We start from the raw sequence: 25,736 nt of genomic DNA on the forward strand, positions 1-25,736 counted from the left end.
AGCTGTTCTCTCTGTAGCATGAAAGCTTCCTTAGTTGATGTTGAAATTTTATCTAGTAGATTGCTTGTTACTGAATGGATCTGAAACACTGAGGACTCTCTTGATCTCTACTTGCCTCTTTAACAGTAAAAAACCAAAATCTACCAAGAAGTCCTATGTTTGTCAGTGATCTCTGAGAAGCATTTTTTTTTCCTTGAAGCAGGCAGACTTTTCTAGGCAACACTTACTGCAAGGTTGCCCACAGCTTGGGGAACAGGACTTAATTCTTCAAATGGTTTCAGTTACTAGGAGCTACGCAATCATTATTTTCTCTTTCAGCACATGCCAATTTATCATTTACTCTATTTGAAGTACAAACTAATATTCTTCCAAGCAGAGCTGTACTACTCTGCGTGTATAGTTATAAATGTATAACACCTCTTTCCACTTTAAATTCAATTGCTTTTGTCATCAGCATGGTTATAATCATTTAAGGCCACATGCAACCTCCTCTCTTCCTTCACCCTAGTAATCTTTCCAGTCAGTTTCCTGAATGTTGCTTTCTATGCTTCCTTACCTGATGCTTTATCACCACAGACCACGCAATATTCTACTACTTGGGCCCGCTGAACATCAGCTTTTCCCAGCAAACGTTCCACCGAAGCAGAGTCTGTCACTATCTGAGTGAAAATTCCAAAAAAAAAAAAAAAAAAAAAAGGTAACTAGACAGTATTTTCTGCTGAAGGCAAGGAGCTTTGCCTAGGGTTGGTGTATCAACAGACAAGAGGCAGCCAAATACGAAGACAAGTATGACAGATGTGGAATGAAATTAAGTAGTATAAAATAAATGTTAATGAGCATTTTTACTGTCAATAGCAAGACTATTAGAGCAGCCAAAGCAAAACATGAATCCCAAACTGAACTCCCAGTTTCGTTGAATAGAAGTTCCCTCACTTGTGCAGTCAGCAGTATGCTTCCTTTCTTGCAATTACTGTCAAACAACTGTATTTTAGCCCAAGATGACTGTACTCCACATGTTCTTCCCAGACATCCTCACATTAGCTATTACGTATATATGGTTTAGAGGAGACAGCCTGAAACGGAGATTAATTATAGAAAACAGTTTGGCTTCTGAAGATCTTGGATCCCAAAACTTCAGTTGAAAACATTCAACTCACGAAAAATTAAAACAAAACCCACTTACTAACAACTGGTGTAGCATTATAAAATAAATTTTCAAAGACTGCTGACACAATTTGTCAAAAAAAATGGTTTAAAATAAAGATACCGCTCCCTGTAAAATACTCTCTATTCCAATAGTAGAAATAGGGACCAGGCACCAGCTTTTATTTATTTATTTATTTTTTAAAAGGTGGCTAGGAACAAATCTCAAATTTCACTGGAAATGGATTCTTGTTTATACGATTTGTTTTGCAAAGTTCCCATTGATATGGACTATGTTCAAGGCCCACAGATATAACAGGCTGTGAGCCAGCAGAACACCCTTGCAGCCACAAAGACCAATGGTATCATAGGATGCATTAAAGAGTCTGGTCAACCAGGGTGAGGGAGGTGACCCTCCCCCTCTACTTTGCCCTGGTGAGGCCATATCTGCAGTAGTCTCCACTTCGGGGCTCCCCAGCTCAAGACAGAGAACTGCTGGAGAAAGTACAGTGGAGGGTTACAAAGATTATGAGGGGCCTGGAACATCACCCTTATGGGGAAAGGCTGAAAGACCTGGGACTTGTTCAGCTTGGAGTAGAGAAGGCTAGAGAAGAGGACCTTATCAATGCTTATAAATATCTAAGGGGTGGGAGGTCAAGTGGATGGGGCCAGGTTCTTTTCAGTGGTGCACAGCAAGGGGCACTGGACTCCAGCTGAAATGCAGGAGGTTCTGTATGAACAGGAGAATGACAGAGCACTGGAACAAGCTGTCCAGAGAGGTAAAGGAGCCTCTTTCTCTGGAGATATTCAAAACGCACCTGGATACTTTCTTTTGCAACCTGCTCTGAGGAAGCTTCTTTAGCAGGAAGGTTGGACTTACAGTGAAAGAAATGTTGTTTTTGCATAGCAAAAAGATGTAATGACTGTAAACAGGTTCAAAGAGGCACCACGGAGCCCTGATACATTTCTACTTGAAGAAATTAAGACTTTGAATTTTTGAGTAATCTAAGGAGATGTACCAGTACAAACCGGTTCTGTGGTATGAATGATAGCCAGAGGGGAAGGTTAACTATGAGAGGTCATTGCAGCATACCATAATAGGTAAAAACCAAACAAGAAAGGGAGGAGAATATGGAGGAGTTACCCAAGCAGTAAAGTAAATAGAGACCGGACATCCACTGAGGGAAACAGAAGTATCGGATAGGCTGTAAACCCTGGAGTCCTCAACCAACAGGGAAACAGGGAAGGGAATTCACACCAGGAAGCAGGAAATATAAACTGTCCCCTCTCTCCAACCCTTGCACCCTTTTATTCTTAAAGTCACCTGCTATTGCGAAAGAGTGAAATAATTTGTGACTCAAAAGCAAATTCTGCCTGAGTCTAGAATATTGAACACAAGCATTTCTCACAGACTAGATGGTCTCTAGATGCCTTTTCTTACCCCTACAATTCTGTGATTCTGTGACAGCTTCTGCTCTGAAGAACATCAATCTCAATACTGTGACACTGCACTGTGAACCTATGTTTGCCCAGGTAAGCTCTATCACTGCACATCTGTAAGTATTTACTAGATCTGAAATCTTGGCACCCCTCACAAGCACCAGCTTAATTGTTTGTGTATGCCTTCTCATAATTGGAATTTCAGTGATACGTAACGAATGCAATTGAATGCACGAGGAACATGAAGACAGCGCGATTTAGGACTGACTATCATAGCCTACAATTGTTATCATCTAAACGATGTTATAAAATTATTGCAATTTCTGATGTCTTAAAGGAATTCTACATTTAAAGCACTGAAAAGTCAAAAATAGAAATAGAAAAATCTGTGGTTAATCTTGTTTACCATATTTACCTGAATTCTGCCTGGCACAACGTTGTCTGCGGTTGTAAAGATAAGTTGTTTGGCATTAGATGTCTCAGGTGCTGCCAAAATCACCTTTCCTGCACCAGTTCCATCTGGACTGGCTAAAATAAACTGTTGCTTTGGAGACACAGATGAGTCCACTGCTGTCACTATCTGGATTTTTTGACCTGTCTGCTGATCAGTCACAATCTGTAAGACACATTGAAGAATGGTATGTCTCTGTCTCAGAATTATAACATACTGTTTCATAAAAGCCCTTGTTACTAATTATTTTGCTATCTCTTAGACCAGTGCAAAGTTATAAGAGCAAAACAATACAATCAAAACAAACTGTTTAGAATATTTCTGTATCTTCATACCTACCATACAGAAGAAAAATACTAGATAGACTTGAGAAAAGTGAGAGTTCATCTTGTGGTGGAGGTTGTACGCCCAGGACCATTTCAAATGCCCCTGAATAGAAGACCCTCTTCTCCTGCACCACCTCTGGCAGAAGTACAACAGAGTACTGTACTGGTACAAAACAAGGTCAAGGAAGTACCGGAAAACTCTAGTAAATGCTAATACTTAGTTTTCATATCATTTGGCATTGCATACATTTAGAACTCTGATACACTAATGCTATCTTTATACTATCCATGAGTAACAACAATCCACCATGTGGTAATCCAAGGGCTAACTTCAGCCTTCACAGGCAAGTCTGCCACTGTTTCTTTCAAAATGTGACAGGGAGAGGGAGGGAGGGAAAAAGGGATGAAAAGAGAGAGAATAAAGTCTTTAGAGATGATCTTAAGTGTTCCGAACTGTCTGTTGGCGGTGTCTGCCCATTTGGTATGGTCAGAGCTCATGCAACTTCTACATGCAGGCTGTTTAACCCCTGAAAATATTCCTCAATCCACTACACCAGTATCATTATTATATACAGCCAACTAGCCATCACCAATAGTACCTTCTGAAAGAGTTCTGGTCTGCAATAGAAATGATCTATTCTTACAAATTTTGAAGAAACCTTCAATAGATTTTAGCACTATTTTTTATGAAATGAGAGCAGTAGGAGGAAAAAAAAATGAAGACATAAGAGTTTACTACTAAATCAATAGATTTTTACCTGAATGCGCTGTGGTGAGCCTACAGAGGAATCTGTGGAAATAATCTGGATACGTTGGGAAGGGCTGGTCATCACTGGAGAATCAGATAGTGAATTCTGAATAGTCTGTACCTGTAAAATAACACATAGAATTCTGATTTACATATTTTAAAATACAGATGTTTACTAAACATCAGATGGCTTTAGCACGCAACCTACATTTATTGGAAAGGTTACAGCCATTAAACCAACTTTGATCCCCCCCCCCCCCCCCCCAATGAATTACAGGTATGTTGTTTGGAGAGGTGGGGGGGGGGGGGGGGAGTAGAATAAACCTGATACACGACAAAAAAAAAAACACAAAACCAAATCAAGACATATTCAAAATCACAGAATAATTATAATTTTTCACAACCAAAGAAAACATAGTTAAATTGTCTGAGTCTTCAGTTTACTGAAATGTAGAAATGCACTTTTCTCAACTTACAATTTTATATCATCCCTTTTTTTTTTTTAATTTTGTGTATTTTGTTTTTACAATGTCTCAAGTTAAATATTTCATTCTTTTAAAACTTTTATTTTAAAGTGTCCTCAATCCTGGGTTCAAGAGATACACAGGACAAGAGATACACAGAATTTGTTGGAAGAGTACACAGACCTTCCATCTGAATGAACTGACACTTTGTTTTTGTTTCTGATCTCATCCATGAAGTTTTCTGAAAGCGTGGTGCCTTTATAGCCCAACTGAACAAAATGATAATTTCACTCTCAAGTGAAAGTAAGAAAAATCTTAACAGTACAAATATTTTTAGATGTAAAAAGTTAAATTTAATACAGCTAGTAATCTGGATATCTTTGTTTTTCTGTGTTCTTTGTCTCCCTCCCATCTTCTTTTTCCAAGTTGTTCTGTCTTTCTATTTCACGGTACTGCAAGCTTTTTCTTGAATGTATACTTCTGCAGTATCAGTGTACTCAGCACATATTCAGGAGCATATGGGTAACTTCTGTTATTCTAGTGAAGAGTTCACTAGCATGATGTTAGGAAAGTTGTGCTTTTCTGGTGCATTTTTCAAGTCAGTAATCTATAACTTGAATTGATAGTTTAACACTTGTGAGAAAATTAAAACAAAAGATAATTTTGTTCTAAAGGGATATTCTGCACATGCTCACCAATGTTTTCAGACAAGATACAAAAATATTTGAGTAACAGTATACATAAGACATTTTGTTGCAACAGGTTGCAGAAAGTAACATAATTCTAAACAGTAAATAAATATTTACCATAATAATATTGCAGCAACTCTAGAGGTGACACTAACTGTCCACAGGCAACAGCATGACATCGATACTTTTTAGTCACATTCTTTTTGAAAGTTATACAAAATGATAGAAAACAACAATACTTTGGAAGACTGCTGACAGCAAACTTTACACATGCAGTATGTCTGAAAACAAAGTATTATTAATTGTTATGATATGGTAAACACTTGTATAGATATTCCATTCCAGTGGGAATAAAATACTACCGTGATGTACTACATAAAAAAGAACAGAATATTGCAGTCTGGTTTCTTCTACACCCAGTTTAAGCCATAACTACTTATTGAAAACCAGGCAAATAGGCCAGAACTCTATTCTTTGGAAGAATGTTTTTTTAATCTCAACAAGTTATATGCCTAGATTATTACATACATCTGCCTAATGCTAAATAAACCTTATTTTCAGTTTAACAGATTTTACATTTTGATGGCTTCAGAATTTTAAGTATTTTCATATTGTAAACCCTACAATTTACAATAACTGTAATTAAGAATTTAATTGTAAACAATTTGTGTTTTTATAAATACCCTTCAAACACAAGTTTACACTGTTTCAGAATATCCATATGGCTGTGTTTAACACAGAGAGTCACCAATGTTGGAAAAGACCTCCAAGATCATCTAGCCCAACCATCTACCTACTACCACCATTTCCCCACTAAACCAAACCACGTTCCTTAATACCACCTCTAAATGTTTATTGAATACCTCCAGAGACAGTGACTCAAATACCTCCCTGGACAGCCCATTCCAGTTCCTGACTGCTCTTTCAGAGAAGAATTTTTTTCTAATATCCAGCCTGAACCCACCCTGGTGTAACTTGAGGTCATTCCTCTAACCCTATTGCTAGTTATGTGGGAGTAGAGGCCAACCAACACCTCACCACAACCTCTTTTCAGGTGGTTGAGGACGGCAAAATATGACTGTTTATAACATTCTACATAGGAATTGAAAATATCAAAATAGTCCAATATCTGCAGTGACAGGTGACCAAACCTAGGAAACTCACAAGTTGTTTTTATTAAATCTTCTCATTTCAAATAACTTTGGAATGATTTACTCATCAAAACTTGTATATGTAGACAACAGGTTAGTGTCAATTTAATCACCTCTTGTTTAATGTACAAAAAAGTTAATTTGTGATGTAAGGAAAGAAAAAACAGTTTGGATAGAAAGGACAATTTACTGCACACTCTCCTTGGGGAAAAAAAATAAGTCTTAAAATACATAGCACTTTTCATGAAGCCATACTGTTTTACCCTCCTACTGCCCATATCCTAAGTCTATATTGTAGAAGTAAAATCTAAATCTAAAAGGGCACAGAAGTTGAATGACAAATGAGGCAAATGTACAGATAGACATACATGCAGTATATTCTCATTATTACATGATATGAGGCATCCAGCAGTAGAGAAAAATAGCTAGGCAAGAAAACAACAAACAAGAAACAGAAAGACACTTATAATCAAGAGACTCCCAGTGGACACATTTGAACATCAGCTTCCTTATTTAAATTCAATGGCTACTGAAAATATCAAGTTTATTTTCCAGACTGAATACACACACCTTTGGTTGACAGCAAAGTAAGAACCAGGGTAGAAAGTCAAATGCAAAAATGGAACAGTTTACAAGAGAGCAAAAAAAAAAAAAGCTTTCTGCAATATTATTTGTCAGCTAAATTTCTACCTTGAATATTTTCACACCCCTACAATGAATAAGAATGGATATAATTCTGATGATGTGTTTATTATCACACTCATTCAACTGTAACAAATTTGACTTCTTAAGTAGAAAATGAAGAAAAACAGTCCAAGAATATGCAACATTCTCCAGACTGTCAGAGATTTACCAGGCTGACTTCAGATAGCTTACATAAATGCTATAGGAAAAAATTTGGGGTTCTAATTAAAGATAGCATAAATCAAATAAAAATATTCTGAAAGCAAATTACTTGTAAATACTCATTTCAGGAAGATAACAGTTTAGGTCCATTACCTTAGGTCAATTTTCAGGATTACACTTACTGTTCACTATATTAACATACTGTTCAAAACAAACATCACACCATGAAAAACCTGTTTAATACTTAAAGCAACCACTATGGAAGCTGTATGTACAAAAACCTAGTTCTTCAAAGTCAGTGATGGTACATTTTTGTAATTCTAAATTGTATTTTAAAAAATTAAATGCGTCCCAATTTCTTTAAGACAGGAAGCTTTCCAGAGAAGATGAAAGAGATAAATCAGCCTTATATCACGGAACTTCAGTGCACGACATTTTACACAGGCTTCATTCACAGTCCTTAAAAAAAAAAAAAAAACAACCCACACTAATATCATGACTTACAGATAGTTGAGATAATCTCTTACATCACATCCATGATTTTCTAAGACCTCTTAATTCCTCTACAGAAGACATACCAAATACACCTAGTTTAAGAAATGGGAAAAATAATACGTTCTAATGTATGTAGTATTGTTTGCTTTCTGGAGCTCCCTAGCTGTACGATGTACCGACTCCAGTACTTACAGAGTCAAATCCTGCAGCCTTATTTACATTTTTCCTCATCAAATCTCCAAGGCCAAATCAATCTGAAAAAAATGTTGAACTCACTTCTAGTCAGAACAAAGATATTTGCATCCAGTGTCCATTCATGAAGTTTCCAATCACCAAAGCAACGAGAATTGTTATAAAACAGATTCTCTGTGACCCTTCTCCTCTGAAGGTCAAGTGCACTATCATTGCCTGTAACCAAGGAAGCAGAATCGATGCGTTCCTGCTGTTTTGCCAGCTGCTGAAGGAGTTTGTCTAATGGTAAATTTAATTTAATCCATGGGAGATATTCCCATGTTGTCAAGCTTACCCATCATACTGGTCTCTATTCTTAAGCCCCTTAACATGCTTTCTGCGAACTGTGAAACAGCAAAATGAAATCTGAGGAAAGTGTTCGCTTGTAGCTTCAAGTATTTTCAAATCAATGAATTGAAAAAGAAAATCAACTACCTCTCTTGTGGAGCATCTTTGACCTTAACATTCATTAACTTAATATATTTAAAAGATATACTCCTCTCTCAACTTGTCCAGGCCTTGCAAATAACACAAATCACTATTCTTACACATAAGAATTAATGTAGTAAGTTTTTAACACCTGGGTGATTCATTTGCTTAAGTTCCATGATAAAATATTTGTATAAAGCTGCAATGAAGGCTGACCAAAGAATGAAAAAAAAAATTCTTGGGGAAATTTTTAAGTTTCATTACCTGAACTTTTGGAAAAGTGACCATGACTTGACTAGTTTTACGAAAATAAACTGAATGCAGTGAATTACCATTAGAGAGCCTTATGCAACAAATGCATGACTTGGGTTTGAAGACTTAGCATCAAAACTTCACTTTGAGAATCATCCAAAATGAGAAAACAGCCACCAACAACAATAAAATAATGAAAATAAACTGCAAAGTAAGCCTATTTATGAACTCTTACAACATAGTGAAACCTTATTCAATCAGATCAGCAGTATTTCTATGGTTGCTCTTCAGCACACTGTGCTTCACCTGGTCTTAAAACCTAAATTGCTCAACTACCAATGATATAACATATCAGAGACAGCTAAAGAGGATCAAGAAAATACAGTATGTGACAAAGATGACCAGAATTTTTTTTTAGTCCCATTGCAAAAGGTATTTTCAGAAAGGCACAAGGTTTTGGAGGGCACTGGGGAGAACTGAATGCAACTGAAATCCTCAAACAATGCAGCTGGCATAAATGAGCTCCCAGTAAGCACAGAGCTCAAGAAAGGCAGCTCCTGCGACTCTCCCTATAGCCTCTGACAGAGAAAGAGAAGGATGCACTGGGAATTCTTTGTGACTTAAAGGTTCTTCATGGTCACTTTAGGTCCAATTTTGGAAGGGGGTAATAGCCCTTATTCCTCCCTACAGTGACAGTTCTGTTTAAAAACTGTATGTTAAAAACTAAGGCACTGTGCATACAATGCATATGCATAACAAAATACATTTTAATGATAGACAAATTAAGCTGATGTGGAGACTGAACTTGTGCCACTGATACATTGCATGGTAACAGTACTACATAAATACTTCAGAAAAGCAGCATTACTTACTTCTGCATTAAGGCTAAAGCATATTCTGTGCTTCTCAAAATTGACTGAGGATGAGGAAGAATTCCTAAAATTCCTACTGAATTCCCAAGCTGCTCTCTACTCTGCAATCTTATGTACAGTCAACTGCATACACAAAAAAACGCAACTGTCTCACACAATCTCTTCAGAAACATTCATCTGGAAAAAAACCAAGAAGCAATACTGCTATAGAGAAAACAAAAGCAGTGGAAACATCTGAAACCATTAAAAGGACAATTTTATAAAGCCCTTAAAAGCACAATCAAAAAAAAGTACAAAAATACAAACAACAGGGACTGGTCAGTAACTCCTGCGATGCAGCCATAGTATAATGGAAAGCAAACATGATTAACTGTTGCTCAAGAAGGAAGAACAACATATAGCCTACCTGCACAGCAATCTGATTTGGTGCTTGGCATTGCAGTTGTCAATAAAGCCATGCACAATGTACAACTATACTGAAAAACTGCTGCAGATATAGCTGAACATATATTAAATTACCCTGTTTGCAACTTGTCTCTGAGCATGCACAACTTACAATTCTGTACATGATCAATGACTTTTCCTTTCATTTAATGTTATAATATTCCAAAAAGTCTCTCATTTAAGGCTAATGCCTAGTTTTATGCTACATTTTCTACTGTAATCAGCGAGCATGGATATAGTACACATCAAGAAAACCAGTAATGTATTTTGTTGTATTAAAAACTGTATCAGACTAAAGACACCCAGTCATTCATACAAAAAAAAAATATTCAAAATTTATAGGTAACATCAATTAACTTTTAGTGAGACAATGCTGCTTGCAACTACTTTTCCATGAAAAAAGTTTTCACGGGGTTATGCACCAAACAGGTGTATAAACTAAGGAGGAGTTGAATACTGTAAAGAGATGAAGCCCTCTATTTACCCACCGGCTAGGAAGAAATCACAGAGCTTCATAAATTCTTGGGATGAAGAGATCTCTCCAGTGGCAAGATACAACCATCACACTATGTTACCACGGTGCATTTCCTGCACGAGGAATTACAAATGTCACATATTTTATGTGTCTAAGATGTGATTAAAGATCTCAAGTTCTACCAAAACAGTTTAAGGTTTGCAGTATTTCCATTACAAGTTTTTACTCCCAAGTTGTTTTGGAAAAGTTTTTTTTCTTTAAAAAAAAAGTGCTTGCCAAATTGATATCTGATATAGCAAATCTGAGTGACAATCACTTGTCAGTTTTCACTGCAAAATTATAGGATTTTTTTTTTTTTTAACTATGCCTTAGGTGTTGTTTCCAGAATACTTGGTAGACCATCTTCCACACTGTAGTATAATAATTGTTATCATGGACTTTAAAAGAACCAAAATTATTAAGAAAAATAACACCATAAAGAATTTCCAATCCATTTCTAAAAACATGATTTACATTTACCTTATGTAGCTTATTCTTGAATTGATCATACTTTTTAATATCAAAGTATAATCTTAGTTCAATAGGTTAGAAAAACAAACAAAAACCACCAACCAAAACCAATGTCTGAAGAGTGGTCTTGTCTTCAGAAGTCTCTCAACACATTTGCTCCTCATTATTTATGAAATCTCAATTATAAAATCACATGGTTAAACAACTTTGAAAGATATTAAACTATATAATTTTAAACAAAAACAATTTTGTCTTTTTTCTAAACTAAAGTTAACAAACAGAAAGAAACAAATTACTTCTCTCCTATGGACATGAATACATGCAGTTTGAGTGTTTACGAGTTGATTTGGACATTCTACCTGCTGAATATTCAAGCTTAGTGAATTTAAAGGCATCACTTAATAGCAAGCACAGAAACCTATTCAAAGTGTCATCTCATATAGAGAGATATGAAATATAAAGCTTTATTTAAATCAGCCATTCTATTGTAAATTCAATACAGTACATAAATAAAACAGGTAAATTCAAACATTTGAGATTCAGATGACAACTCAAGAGAAGAACAGAAACCTTTCATGATCAAAATAAATTAATCATCACAAGATTTTTTTATATTATTCTTCTAAACAATCCATAATACAGACAAGCATCTCTGCAGTTAATGGTGAACCTCCCACTTGCATTCCTGCCAGGGAGGTCACTAGAATGAAACAGAGCATTCATCATCAGTTGCACTGGTTTGTACGACCCCAGGCATACAGCAGTACTGTTCTATGAGGATCTGCTCTGTTTATTACAAATTGGAAACAGCAAAGACAATCTTAAGTAGTTTTCCTCTCAGAAGCTCATACGCCAATCGTTGTGGTATCTTCTTCACTCACCTCAGCCACCTGCTGAGTCTCCATTACCTGCTGAGCCAGCACCTCCATATTGGTTGCCATGGCGAAGCAAGATCATTAGAAAACCTGTTTGAAAAAGATGCCAGCAACTTCTATCAGGCACAAAAGTTTTTGTTTTTATTTCCTTACTGTTAAACAAGTCTCTGATATGACTTAAGAATCTACAACACTATTTTATCTATCTGAAAAATAAGATATGGTGTGGATGCATGAGCGTAGGAAATACAGTATGCTGAATTCTGCTATTAGAGGAACAGTTATTCTTCTACTTTATAAAGTTTCTCATACAATTTTTTTTATACTATTATTTAAGCAGTAAGCATAAAATGTTAATTTTATAAAACAGAAATAACTGATTTAAACATGGATTATCTGTGTGGTTTGTGGAATTCACAGACCCTGAACTCAAGGGATGGGAAACTGCAGATAAACTGTTCCTGATTATGCCCTGGACAAGGAAACAGCAATCAGAATGGCGCTTGAGTAAACTTCTATTGAGTTATTTCAACAAACTGCCATGATCACCCATATTCTTACAGTAATCTACCACAGTACGGGTAAAATACTACTACATCTAGAAAATATTTTACGTAACAGAAAATACATCTTAATTATAATGTAGCAGTATTGTCAGTCTGACATGAAAATACTACAGAACTGCTTTATCCTGTTGTGGGTGTCTGTACCTTGAGCTTCGTGCTTTTCAAGGTTTAAAGAGCAAAAGAGCAAAGAGAAGAAACAAGAACAAATATTTTCTATATCTTATTAATGATTCTTACAAGGGCTGTGTTTCCTCAAAGATAAATTTAATTAAGGCTTCAAATTCATGCACTGACTTTCTTCTTACAAAGCCAGAGTTCATACGACCCAGGTGTAGGTAATGAAACTGCATTCCTGAATAGCAGCATATTTGACATTTGATTGACAACCTTCTGCTGATACTTGCAAAGCAATCATTTCACATAAAGTTAAAAAGAAAAACAAACATAGCAAACCACCTACTGCTAACAACAGCAGAACACTTAATAGAAAAATACATTCATGTCTCCAGCACAACACCCTCCCTCCAAACTCAACTTTTACAAAGTTAACGTTGCTTAAAATGTTACAATTCATTAAAGATTAAATCCTACTGTGGTAAATTAAATGTGTAAATGATCACATATATATCAGTGGAAGACAACGTGTAACACCTTGTCACCAAAACTGAGACATCCTCCGTGTAATCGTATTAATGTTACTTTCTCATACACCTTTTCATTTTATTATTTCCTCCAGACTTATTTAATTCTGCAAGTTTCCCAAATTGTTCAGTAATTCCTTTCCAGTGTAAGCCAATTAAAAAAAAAAAAGCACGGCATGCTCATGTTTTCCTCAGCGCTTTAAGATGAAGGAAACATTGAAGATGAGATTTTGTTCCTAAGAATACCTTTTCAAGACTCAATCAAGTTTTCCTGTGATAAGTGTTAACAGATCTGCTCTGAGTGTTGTTACCTACCAAAATTCTTTGCACTTTCAACCCTTCCATAATGACAGTGGAGGCTACCAAAGCAAATTCAACTGGAAGCTCAGGGACTATGCACAGCCATGCCAGGTAAGCTTGTTAATAATGCGAATCTTGAGAGAGCAACACAAAAAGCAAAATCTGCTGCCTAGCAAAACCCCTCATTAAAAAAAAAAAAAAAAAAAAAAGTACCCAAATCAACCAACAAAAAAGGTAGAACACAAAAACAGCAAAAAAAGAACCTACAGCACCAGGAAAACAATTCCGATGCAAGAGGACAGCAGCTAACTGAACATACATAGATCTCCTGTGCAAAATGTGAGACAAAACTGCTTCTCTCAGCCTAAGTCGCAGACCAATCTCGAAGAAATTCGCAAACTCCAATCAATGGTTTATGGGGACAGTCCTACAAGTTCGACACAAAGGAAGGCTGAGTTCAGCCGTATGGAAACCTCTTCCTACTACTCAGTGAGCCTGCCTTCTTCACGCTGCGTGCCGACCCAGCAGCAGCTCGGCATCTCCCCAGTGGGAGCCTGGAGCACAAAAGGGGAAAGAGGGGCCGGCAAATTAGGCTCTGCTGGGAACCTACGAGCTACGAGGTTGTTACGCTACGAGCGATGGTAAGAAGGCAGCAGAAACCCTTGAAACAATAGATGAGAGAGAAAACAACAAAGTCAACGACCCGGACGGAAGCAGCCGCAACACCTTCAAAAAGCGGCCTAGACGGGGACAGCCTCTCCACCGCCCATTGGCAGCACCGCTTCCGCGGCCCAACCCCTTTCCACCGCAGCCTATCACAGAGCTTCCCAAGGCAGACGGCCCCCCGCGGCCACGTTCCTCCTTCCCGCCTCCTGCCACAGCCAATGACCTCATCGGAGATGCAGCACTGCTATCCGCGCTCCCCATTGGCCGCGAGGACCGCCTGTCATGCAGCTGGCACCGCCCCTCGAGTTAGGGGGAAAACACCCGAGGGACCCGAATGAGCACAAGATGGCCGCGCTGGCAGGCAGCCAAATCCCAGGCGGGGCAGCGGCCGCCGCCGCCATTAGGCCCCCTCCCCTCTAGTATTCCCTTATGTCGAGTTAAGAGAGTACCGCGCACGGCACTGAGGCGGCAGCCGGTAAGATGGCGGCGGCCTCAGCCCCGTATGCAAAGTACCCACCGCCCCCTCCCCTCCGCCCTCCCGGTGGCAAAGGTAAAAGGGTCGGGTTCACGCCGCCGCCTCCGCCTGCTCAGACTCCATCTTCCCTCTCTGTCCGCGTCTCGCGCCCAGCATTTCCACGACCACGGTCCCAGCAGCCCCCAGACGGCGGATGGCTCTCACCAAGACCGGACCAGCTCCGGCCTCACGAGGCCCATATCCCAGAACAGCGTCTCCGCACCGGGACACTGCATCGGATCATCCCAGCGCCACGACGATCTGCCCTCTCTTTGGGAGCCGCGGGCCGGGCCTGCGGCACCGCTGGCTGCCGCTGCGCAGCGACTGACGGAGCTCTAGTGCCCCCACCTCCCCAAAACCGAGCGTTACCCCTCCCCTCTGCCGCTCGCGGAGGTGTTCCCGAACGGGATTCCGATACCCCCTCCCTCGTCCCCGCCGCGATGAAGAAGCCCAGACGGCCGTCTCCATTTAAGAAAAAAAAACCAAAACGATTTTTACCTCAGGAATTGGCGCCAAACGTGCCCCGGCAGTGCCCCTGAACCGGGCCCGGGCGGGCCAGCCGGCGTTGGTGGCGGTGCCCGGAGACGGCCCAAACTTCCCCACGAGGGGCGGCGGCAGTGGGAGCTTAACAGGGGTCCGCAGAGGGATAGAAGGGGTGGAACTGTATTATTAGGTGGGGGGGGGAGTGTGTGTGGGGGGAGGGGTAAGGGGGGGGAGTTCTGTGTTATTTTTCAGGGCCCTGTGAAAGGTCAGAGTTCGTGACCCCGCCTGCCGCCGCCGCCCGAGAGCGTTCCAGCGCTTCCTCTTCCCGGCACCACGCCGGCCACGGCCCCCTCCATCCTCTCGAGGGGCGGGGCCGAGGATGGCGACGGGGAGGGGCGGGGCTACCTGAGCCGCTTCGAGCGTTCGCGCCAACGCTCCTACAAGTAGAACCGGGCCGCAGCCTGCTCGGTGGTAGGGTGGGTTGTCTATGCAGGAGCGCGGCAGGTGGCGCTCGTTTCTGGGAGCGTGCTGAGGGCTGCTGCGCGCGGAGTGTCGGTACGTTGTACTAAGATGCTAAGTCAAAAAGGTTTGATGCTTTAAGGCTACTTTAAATAGCCTTGAATTTTGGTTTAATTTTATCTGCTTGTTGTCGCTGATTAGGGCTCGCCTAGTGGAGCCGGCCGTGAAGACTGTTCTGCTTCTGAATGCAGGACTGCAGGTGTTGTCTGGCATTTTTGTAGTATACAGCTGAGGTGCTTTAAGAGTTTGCTGCTGTTAGGGGCTCGTCATCTCTGTGGCTATTGAACGTGAACTCGTGGGCCCAGTTCTGTTTTGTTTGTAGTGTTTTTTTAACCTATACTTACCACAATTCTCTAGCTTAATTTTAGTACTTCTAGTAAGTTTAGTCTATGTCTGGTTAAGGACTTAAGGAGTGGTCAGACAAACAGTGAAGCTGGAAGATGGGAAGTGATAATAACTCCTGAAGGCAAGAGTGTGGAACAGAAAGAATATTTTTCATGTTTTCCAAAATGTGGATATGTGCATTCCTCCAAAAGAAGACTTTTCAAAACACATTTGCATATTTTTTTCTTCATAAAATGTAATTTTAAAGTGTAGACACTTTTTTTCAGGAGTGTGAGGGGAATCATAGAAGCACAGAATGGCCTGGGTTGAAAAGGACCACAATGCCCATCCAGTTCCAACCCCCTGCTATGTGCAGGGTCGCCAACCAGCAGACCAGGCTGCCCAGAGCCACATCCAGCCTGGCCTTGAATGCCTCCAGGGATGGGGCATCCACAGCCTCCTTGGGCAACCTGTTCAGTGCATCACCACCCTCTGAGTGAAAAACTTCCTCCTGATATCCAACCTAAACCTCCCCGTATCAGTTTAAGACCATTCCCCCTTGTCCTCTCATTATCCACCCTCGTAAACAGCCGTTCCCCTCCTGAATATACATCTATGAATTTTTCAGTGTCCTCATAGTACCCTAATTTGTGAAGTAAGTTAGATTTTAGGGTATGGCTGTATTTTTTTCTTAATTGTAAATCAAGAATAATGAGTTGTGAAGCAGACTATGACCACAGGTTGTCTTTTAAACTGATAACCTGAGTGAAAAAAATGACAGTTCAGTGCATTAAACTTTGAGATTTACACCTTTCTGAGCATGAAATGTTTAGATGTTGTACTGAGGGATGTGGTTTAGGGGGAATATTGGTGATATGTGGATGGTTGAACTGGATGACCTCAGAGGCCTTTTCCAACCTTGGTGATTCTATGACTATAGTGTAAGCAAACTTAAAGCAAATCTTAGTTTTGCCTTTTATTTGCTATTCTTAAATATTTTTCTCAGAATTCTGTTTTCTTTTTCCTTTTTTTTCTTTTTTTCTACACCAGTTGTGTTCATGGTTAGGTAAAAAAGTATTTCATTCTTCTGGTCAGAGAATTCTCTTAAAAGATCTAGTACTACTCAGTGATTATGTTCATCTGTGCAGTCTTCAGTGATAAATTCTCACATGCTGAATAAACCAGAGAGGAGAAGTCTAGAATGAATAGGGAAGCTTTCAATTTTCGTGTTTTCTTTCTGAGCATCAGAATATATAGAATGAGGAGGCAGTAGACTACGTGTTCAGTTTAAATTTATGCTTTATTTAGAAATATCTGCAGTTATTGTTTTAATCTTCAAGGGAATAGTATGTTTTTCCTTGGTAGTGAAATATATTTTAAATTCATTTGCTCAGTAGCAAATTGTCTTGCTTGAGATTCCTAAACAGGGAGGTCCTGCGTTTCTGTAGCTGTGGTCTGTTGACTCCAGGGCTTATAGTTACTGCGGTAATAAAGTTGTACACCCTGCATCCTTTGTCTGTTTGACAGACAGTCTGGTGGTGTAGCTAGGAAGGTTTCTTCTCTTCCTCACATACATAAATTACAGTTATGATTTCTTAGCCTTTTAAGGCATTCTGCCACTAATGTGATTAAGAAGCCATCTCTGACTCGTCATTACATTTTTTTTTTTTTATGAACAGAATTCTTGTTGAAGTAAGTTTGATATTTGTCTGAGGAGGGACTGGAAATAAAAAATTTCTGTCTCTGAAAGCCATCAGGTCTTGTCAGAGGTCCATATGTAATCATGGACAATTAAATAACTGCAGTATCCTTGCATTACATATTAATAACTGAGTGGTATCTCAAGGGAAAGTAGAAACATTTGCCTCCATAAACTGATATTTTTGGTTTTGACAGATTCTTAGTATTGCAATATGTATTGGCAACCAAATCCATGTTTTCTGTGAAAGAATTGCTGTAGCAGAATGGAGCAGGAGGTGGAAAAAGACTGGGAATCACTGGAATGTTGTGTATGTAAAGTGAATGTGTGCTGATAATGATTTCTGAGCATGTTATTTCTTCATTCTGTTGCACCTGAGCACGAAGCCTGCTTAACCAGGGCTCTGTTTTTTTTTAGAGTTTGTACACTGTGAGAATTTTTGTTTGAGAGGAGGCTGGAGAGAAAACTGAAGATTCTGAAGATTTCTTTCTTTGGAACTTAACTGATGTAGTGATCAAGAGAGAGGTCTGTTTCTTTCTTTTAGGTCTGCTTAATGATACTGTGCTTTTGATCATGTGGCTCTTATATATTTTTGTGATAGCCTGAGATCTGAGATAATTAGAGAATTATGACATTGCTCTTAGACCAAGTGGCCTAATTTGTTAAAGCAAAATTCACTGTATTTCTGAATGTAACTTGGAATTCTGTGTAGTTTTGAATGTTGTCAGTGAGTGAATCAGTTACTGTCTTTGCTGAAAGGAAATGCAGAGAAATGCTTTAAAGATGTATTTTCTTCTGAGTTGTATGGGAAATGAAAATGCAGTAATGAGAACTGTATATCTTATTAAATAAACACTGCAGATACTATATTGAATGTTTTGCATAGTAGCTTGAAAATAAATAAAATTGGTCATCACAATGAGCAGTCTCTCTGTGTCATGTAACAAAATGCTCCAAGCTGTGAATTGACAGCTTGGAGGATTCATAGAGGAAAAAATGTAACCAGAAGTTAAAACTATGTGCTTTCATAAGGGGCTGTTCTATAATTTTATGCAAATAAAAATATTGGTATCTCTTAACTTGTATGTATGTGATTTGGTTTCTTTCCTGTGTTTAAAAATAGTGAACAAATTCTTGGTTATGAAGTGTGCTGTACTGTCTGTATCTACTTGACATTTTGGAAATGTTAAATTCTGAGCTCACAAGTAATTCATAGTGGTAGAGAGAGGCTGGCTTTTTCTTATTGTCTTTTGGGGAAGTCTCTGGAAGTAGCTGACTTAAACATACTGCCTGTGCTTTAGTGGGCCTTATTGAAAGCTAGGAACAGCAGAAAAACGTGACTCAAATTTTGTGCTAGAACAAATGGAAGATAACAAATGGTTATATATTCTTTGGTGTTGCTCTCCATTTTCTTTCATTCTTTTTTCTCAAACTCTTCTTTGTTCCTTATCAATAACTCTGACTGAAAGGAAGAATAACTTCTGCCAAAACTAGAAGTGAACTGCTGCTCTGCGCTTCTTTGCTGCCTGCCTGGCAGGTTGAGGAAAGTTTTAGAAGACAGGAGTTGTCTCCTTGTTCTTATTTCTGCCACCAAGAGGACAATTTCCTCTGAATGAACTCTGGTATGGAGCGCACTCTTGCTTCCCATGCAGCCGCACCATGCTAATGGGTTAGTAATAAACTCTGCAATAAAGAAAGCCACATCAAGAGCGTGGTTTGCTGTGGGTTACTGTAAGAACATCAGTGAAATGTAGAACCATCTTCCATGCCCTTCCTTAATAAACAATACTGTATTAGATAATGCTAATTATCTAATTTGCTAAGCTTATATTTGCAGACTTCAAAGGGAGCATTAGTAGGAAGTGTTTGTATAGGCACATTTTGGGGTTAGTTATGACTGGAAAGAAAAATATGCTGGAGGTGAAAAAAGTGGAGAATCTCAGCTCTCTAAGAAGTGAAGGTTAATAACCATACTGAGAGCAAAGAAGGTCCACCTGTCTGCCACACTGTGCAAGCTTGTCCTTGGACTGCAGCCAGGTACTGACCCTGCTGTTTGCTTTTCTCTTGATGGGGCAGAGAGTGAAAATAGGGTTTTCACTATATTCACTATATATTTCAGCCTATTAGGCTGCAGGCTGAGATAAATCATATTTCAGTTACTGTTACAGGCAAAACAGACTTGACCTGGAGAAAAATAAATTTTTTAGCATCCATATCTATTTAAACTAGGACAAAAGCTAAAGCATCACCTTCCTCTGCCCAAGTTTTCCCAGGCTTAACTTCACTTCTTCATGGCCGACTGACATCTACCTTCCCTCACCCACCTAACAGCCCCGGAGCAGTGCATGGAGGATTACACCTCGTAAATATCTGTTCTTTTCTGCCGCACCTTCCTTCTTATACGTTTCCTCTTCTCCAGGCGCGGGCTGCAACCGCGCGGCCGCTCTGTCAGGGGGACCTGCTTGAAGGCGGGCTGCAACCGCGCGGCCGCTCTGTCAGGGGGACCTGCTTGAAGGCGGGCTGCAACCGCGCGGCCGCTCTGTCAGGGGGACCTGCTTGAAGGCGGGCTGCAACCGCGCGGCCGCTCTGTCAGGGGGACCTGCTTGAAGGCGGGCTGCAACCGCGCGGCCGCTCTGTCAGGGGGACCTGCTTGAAGGCGGGCTGCAACCGCGCGGCCGCTCTGTCAGGGGGACCTGCTTGAAGGCGGGCTGCAACCCTGCGGCTACGTTTTCTTAGGAAGTATTAAACTGTTCCCATCCACACTGTACAGAAGGTATCTTAGTGGGGGCCTTTTTCAAATTCTGCAATGTCTGACTGAGAAGAAAAAATGCTCTGCAAACTGCCACAGAAGCAGAGGAGGTAATCACACCTCATGTAAGCAGCTTTGTGCCCAGGAGAACATATTGACTTCATCATAGATCAGAGGTGAGGTGGGAAAACGTACATGCTCACAGAGAGGGAAGGGTTGTTTTAGATGTGGACAGAACCACTGACTGCAAACATTGGGCTGTATGCATATCTGTGGCACAGGCCACAAGCCCTCCGGTCATGGAGGTAGCATATGAAAATATGTCATGGTTGAGGAGGGGGGTCAGAATATATGAGAGGCTAAGAACTACAAAATGTAAGCATAATTGAAGGTTATTTATGTGTTTTAAATGTTTGGGATTGACAGCTTTTCTGAACTTTTAAAAGTTGTCATTTCATGTGATTAAAGTTCTCACACAATTTTCCTGAAATTTCCTAGGAAAATGTTACAAGCTAAGCTGTTACTTAGCATGGAAGAACTTAGTATGAATATGAATTTGACAGAGTTATAATCATAGAAAGGCCTGGGTTGAATAGGACCACAATGCTCATCCAGTTCCAACCCCCTGCTATGTGCAGAATCGCCAACCACCAGATCAGGCTGCCCAGAGCCACATCCAGCCTGGCCTTGAATGCCTCCAGGGATGGGGCATCTACAGCCTCCTTGGGCAACCTGTTCCAATGCATCAACACCCTCCGAGTGAAAAACTTCCTCCTGATATCCAACCTGAACATCCCCTGTCTCATTTAAGACCATTCCCCCTTTTCTTCTCACTATCCACCCTCATAAACAGCTGTTCTCCCTCCTGTTTATACACTTCCCTTCAAGTACTGGAAGGCCGCAATGGGGTCTCCCTGGAGCCTTCTCTTCTCCAAGCTAAACAAGCCCAGTTCCCTCAAGCTTTCCTCATAGGAGAGGTGCTCCAGCCCTTTGGTCATCTTAGTGGCCCTCCTCTAGATCTGCTTCGAGTGCTCCATGTCTTTCCTGTGCTGGGGGCCTTAGGCCTGGACACAGTACTCCAGATGGGGCCTCACAAGAGGTGAGTAGAGGGGGACAATCACCTCCCTCTCCCTGCTGGCCACCTTTTTTTTTTTTTTTTTTTTTTTAATGCAGCCCAGAACACAGTTGGCCTTTTGAGCTGCAAGCGCACACTGCTGGCTCATGTCCAGCTTCTCATCTACCAGGACCCCCAAGTCCTTCTCCACAGGGCTGCTAGCAAGGAGATCTTCCCCCACTTTGTATAAATATCTGGGATTGCCCCGACCCAAGTGCAGCACAGTGTACTTGGCCTTATTGAATGTCATTAGATTTTCATAGTGTATGGCAAACAGGTATACAGATTGTAAGGTAAATAAGTATACAGGTATAGGACCAGAGAGATTATCATGTTACAAAGGAGTAATGAAATAAAGAGCTTACCCATGTCCTGGGCTCACAGAAGGACTCCAAGAGGAGTGATCTCCAGATAGAGACCCTTCCTCCTTGGGAGTCAGCCCTTAAATGGGGGGGCCTAGGAGGAGGGGGGGGGGGGGGGGGGGGGGGGGAGGTCTTCTGGTCACTCAGGTGAAATTGCATTCACCTGTACCCCTACAGCTGACTCAGTGCTCACCTCAGGTGGTCAGTCAAAGGTTCAGGCTGTGATTCAACAGTTCAACATACACATGGACTCACTTCTCCAGTCTGTCCAGGTCCCTCTGGATGGGAGTTACAAATTATAATATTATTAATATTAAAATATTAGTTATAAAGGTTTTAACAATATAAACGTATTAATGCTTTATAAACCCAGGGAAAACAGTTTTTAGCTCTATACAAAAAAATAGAGCATTCCTTTGAATGTGCAGTGGCAAAGATGCAGTGTTGTTTAGGTATTCTTATGCAGTTCATGGCATTTGCCTTTCAACAGTTCTCTCTAGTGATTCTGTGAGCATGAGAGCAGAGAAATTTAGTTAAAATGGTAGAAGCATGGGGAGAGAGCTCTAGAAAGACACTGAGAATGCAGGAGAACACAATGACTTCCTTCTGTGCTGAAATGCCATGTTTATATTTCCCACCAGCTTATTTTTCAGGAGCTTGAGTACTTCTGCTATTTTCCACCATCTAATTCATTATATCAGAGCTCAGCTGATTCCTTTGTCTTGTGTTCCAACCTGTCTGATGGCCCTCTTTATGCTACTGAAGTCGTTGCTCTGTTAATCCTGCCTGCACATTTAGGCTTGTATGCGGCTGTTGTCTTTTTATTTGATATGGTGTTACAGCCTTCTGAAAGTACAACTGACCTGGTTTTTAGATTGTATTTAAAAAGGGAAGGCACATACGTGGTTGAACAGCAATCAATTTCATACTAATGAACATGCAGAGCAGTTTCAAGGTTTCTGAGGCAGGATAGAAAGTCGTGACAATGCTGAGATTAAGTAAGACTTCCTTTAATGTGGTTAAACACTTTCAGAATTACTGTCTTGCCGCTGTGGTGAAAAATACAGGGAGATGTTGTGTTAGGAATCTGAATCAAGCACTGTGAAAGCTAATGTACATAGCATACTTATAACATACTTCATGTGAAAGGCTATCCATTGTTTTTTTTTTTTTTCTGGTTTACTATTTTATTTTATTTTTTAATAACTGTGTAATTTTTTAAAGATCTTGATTAGCACTGAAGTCCCCCACTGACTGCATCTGTTAGGCTTGCCAGCATGCTGCATCTGGTTTTGGAGAGATTGGAAGAAAGGCAAAAATATTCTTGGTAGCATGCAGAAGTATGGAATGTATAACATACATGATACCACAGTGTAGTCCATTGTAGTAGTCCAGTGTAGTCCAGGGAAGCATTTGGCCACACTACATGCTTTCAGATCCAGATAAAGTCTCATGGTTGTGTAGTCTTGCTGTGCTTTGTCATTGCTCTATCTGCTGTTTGTGAGAATTGTATTTCTGACTATGGGAATTTCATGTTGTTGATATAAGAAATCATTGTTTATCATGTAGTGGCTGTAATTTGAAATGAAACTTCGCTGAGAATAATCTAAAATGTTTTCTTAATTTTTGTTTTTATATAATTTATTTATATTAATGAGTATAAGATTTGTAAAAAGTAGCTTTAAGAGAGATATGCTGTCCATTAAGGTCTGTGGATGGCAAGAGCAGCATAACATCCTAACCCTGTCCTATTGAAACAACCCAAAGCATATAAAATTATTGTCTCTTAGTAATAATAATAGAAATAAAGCATGGCAAAGAATGACAATGTCATTTCATGTTAATTTTAAAGGTTTCCTGGTGTTTTTTATTCTGTGGAAAGGGAAGACTTGCAGAATCAGTGCTTGTGAAACAGTGCTTTCAGGAAAAACCTACCATTATTATTATAGTCTCCATAAGCGGGACTGTAAAACTGCCCTGGAGTCTAGAAACTTTCTTCTCAAAACTTGATCCAAATTGGTGTCTTGATTCACACTGAAGGATCACACTGTTTTTGATATACAGAAGATTATTTGATATATTAAATTGTAAAGGTAAATCGTGAAGTTAGTGTTTTAAGACTGACACAGGGAATAGCTTTTTCTCCTGTTTTTATGTGGCTATAACCAGAGAGGTCTGTGTTTCTTTTGTGCCAAAGCAGCATGCAAATGGGAAAAGCCCAGTTGGTGTTTGTAGCTTTGTGTTGTTCTTCCATCCTAAATGCAATCCGGGATTAGCTCAGGAGGGGTGGTGACCCCAGGGCCTTCTTGACCAGCAGTACTTGGATACAGTGGCATGGAATCTCATCATGATGCAGCACTCCAACTCTGCTGTATGATTTATACTTTGATTTGGAAAAATGAATATAATAACCATATTAAAAATGGATTTTAAATAGGCCTCTACTGTAAGATAGATCAAAACACTGGCTGCAGATAACTGTTAATCAACATAATGCTTTCCAACAGGTGGCAAAATAAACGAAAACACACTGAAACAACAAACAAAGCCAGTTTGCATCTTAGCTATTAGAATCATAGAATCGCTAAGGTTGGAAAAGACCCACAGGATCATCCAGTCCAACCATTCGCCCATCACCAATGGTTCTTGCTAAACCATGTCCCACAACACAATATCCAAACACTCTTTGAACACCACCAGGCTCGGTGACTCCACCACCTCTCTGGGCAGCCCATTCCAGTGTCTGACCACCCTTTCAGAGAAGTAGTATTTCCTAACGTCCAGCCTGAACCTTCCCTGGCGCAGCTTGAAGCCATTCCCTCTAGTTCTATCACTAGTCACCCGAGAGAAGAGGCTGACCCCCAGCTCACTACAACCTCCTTTCAGGCAGTTATAGAGAGCAAAAAGGTCTCCCCTGAGCCTCCTCTTCACTAGACTGAACAATCCCAGTTCTCTCAGCTGCTCCTCATAAGGCCTGTGCTCCAGACCCCTCACCAGCTGTGTTGCCCTCCTCTGGACACGCTCCAGGGCCTTGATGTCTTTCTTACAGTGAGGGACCCAAAACTGGACACAGTACTTGAGGTGCGGCCTCACCAGTGCTGAGTACAGGGGGACAATTACTTCCCTGTTACTGCTGGCCACACTATTTCCGATACAAGCCAGGATGCCATTGGCCTTCTTGGCCACCTGGGCACACTGCTGGCTCATGTTCAGTCTAGCGTCAATCAACACCCCCAGGTCCAGTTCCTCTACACAGTCTTCCAGCCATTCTGCCCCAAGCCTGTAGCGTTGCCTGGGGTTATTGTGGCCAAAGTGCAGGATCCGGCATTTGGTCTTGTTGAACCTCATCCCATTGGCTTCAGCCCAGCTATCCAGCCTATCCAGATCCCTCTGTAGGGCCTCACTACCCTGAGGCAGATCAACACTTCCAGCCAGCTTGGTGTCATCTGCAGACTTACTGAGGGTGCACTCAATGCCCTCATCCAGGTCGTCAATGAAGATATTAAACATTGACTGATTAGATAGCACATTGTGCATTGTTACAGATTTTTTTTTTTTTTTATGTTTACAGAGTTGTGAAAAAAATCTCTTTTTTTCAGAGAGAGCAAGGCTTGGTACATGTTAGGAAGAAATGTTACTGAGCTACTTGCAAATAAAAGGCATAAACTGTCCAAAAACCGCTATTTCAATGTTAAAACTATAAAAAGTGATAAATGGATTAGCTCTGAAGTTAAGACAATTTTTGTCTTTGGTGCTTAGCTTTGCACAAATTAGATTCAATGAAAATGAAAATATAGGACATTTTCTCTATTGTTTTTCTTTCTTTGTGATATATGAAGACTATTTATATCTGTAACTGAAGTAGTGTGAACAGGTAGCTTGGCTCAACAAGTTTAAATGTAACATGGATTGAAACACTTGTTCATTGCTATTGTCTGAATCCTGTCTTCTCCTTCAA

General features: G+C 40.2%; 1 protein-coding gene and 1 non-coding gene across 13 annotated transcripts in view; one reads left to right on the forward strand and one right to left on the reverse strand.

Moving 5' to 3' along the window:
* Positions 1-15,176, reverse strand: part of NR2C2 (nuclear receptor subfamily 2 group C member 2) — a 37,745-nt gene extending 22,569 nt beyond the window's left edge. For 6 of the 12 annotated variants that reach the window (XR_005839448.2, XR_005839447.2, XR_005839445.2 and 3 more), the window contains exons 1-5: positions 15,027-15,176; positions 11,848-11,931; positions 4,119-4,229; positions 2,999-3,199; positions 557-659 (exon numbers count right to left, since the gene is read on the reverse strand). Coding sequence is in view for 8 of the 12 variants with exons in the window: in XM_040646751.2 (XP_040502685.1) it covers positions 557-659; positions 2,999-3,199; positions 4,119-4,229; positions 11,848-11,907 (475 nt within the window). In the remaining 4 variants the exon portion in view is untranslated. Of the gene's footprint in view, positions 1-556; positions 660-2,998; positions 3,200-4,118; positions 4,230-9,537; positions 9,715-10,469; positions 10,570-11,847; positions 11,932-13,667; positions 13,903-14,693; positions 14,858-15,026 lie in introns of those variants that run through there. The other 6 variants (XM_040646754.2, XM_040646753.2, XM_046900226.1 and 3 more) reach the window with 6 other exon arrangements.
* A 222-nt stretch (positions 15,177-15,398) lies between these two features.
* LOC107054394 lies at positions 15,399-18,632 on the forward strand. Its single transcript, XR_006931372.1, has 2 exons — positions 15,399-15,566; positions 17,751-18,632. It is a non-coding gene; the product is annotated as a protein IQ-DOMAIN 14-like (transcript).
* Positions 18,633-25,736: the final 7,104 nt, after the last annotated feature.

The sequence above is a fragment of the Gallus gallus genome, chromosome 12 (genome assembly GCF_016699485.2).
Source record: "Gallus gallus isolate bGalGal1 chromosome 12, bGalGal1.mat.broiler.GRCg7b, whole genome shotgun sequence".
NCBI classification, from domain to species: Eukaryota; Metazoa; Chordata; class Aves; order Galliformes; family Phasianidae; genus Gallus; species Gallus gallus.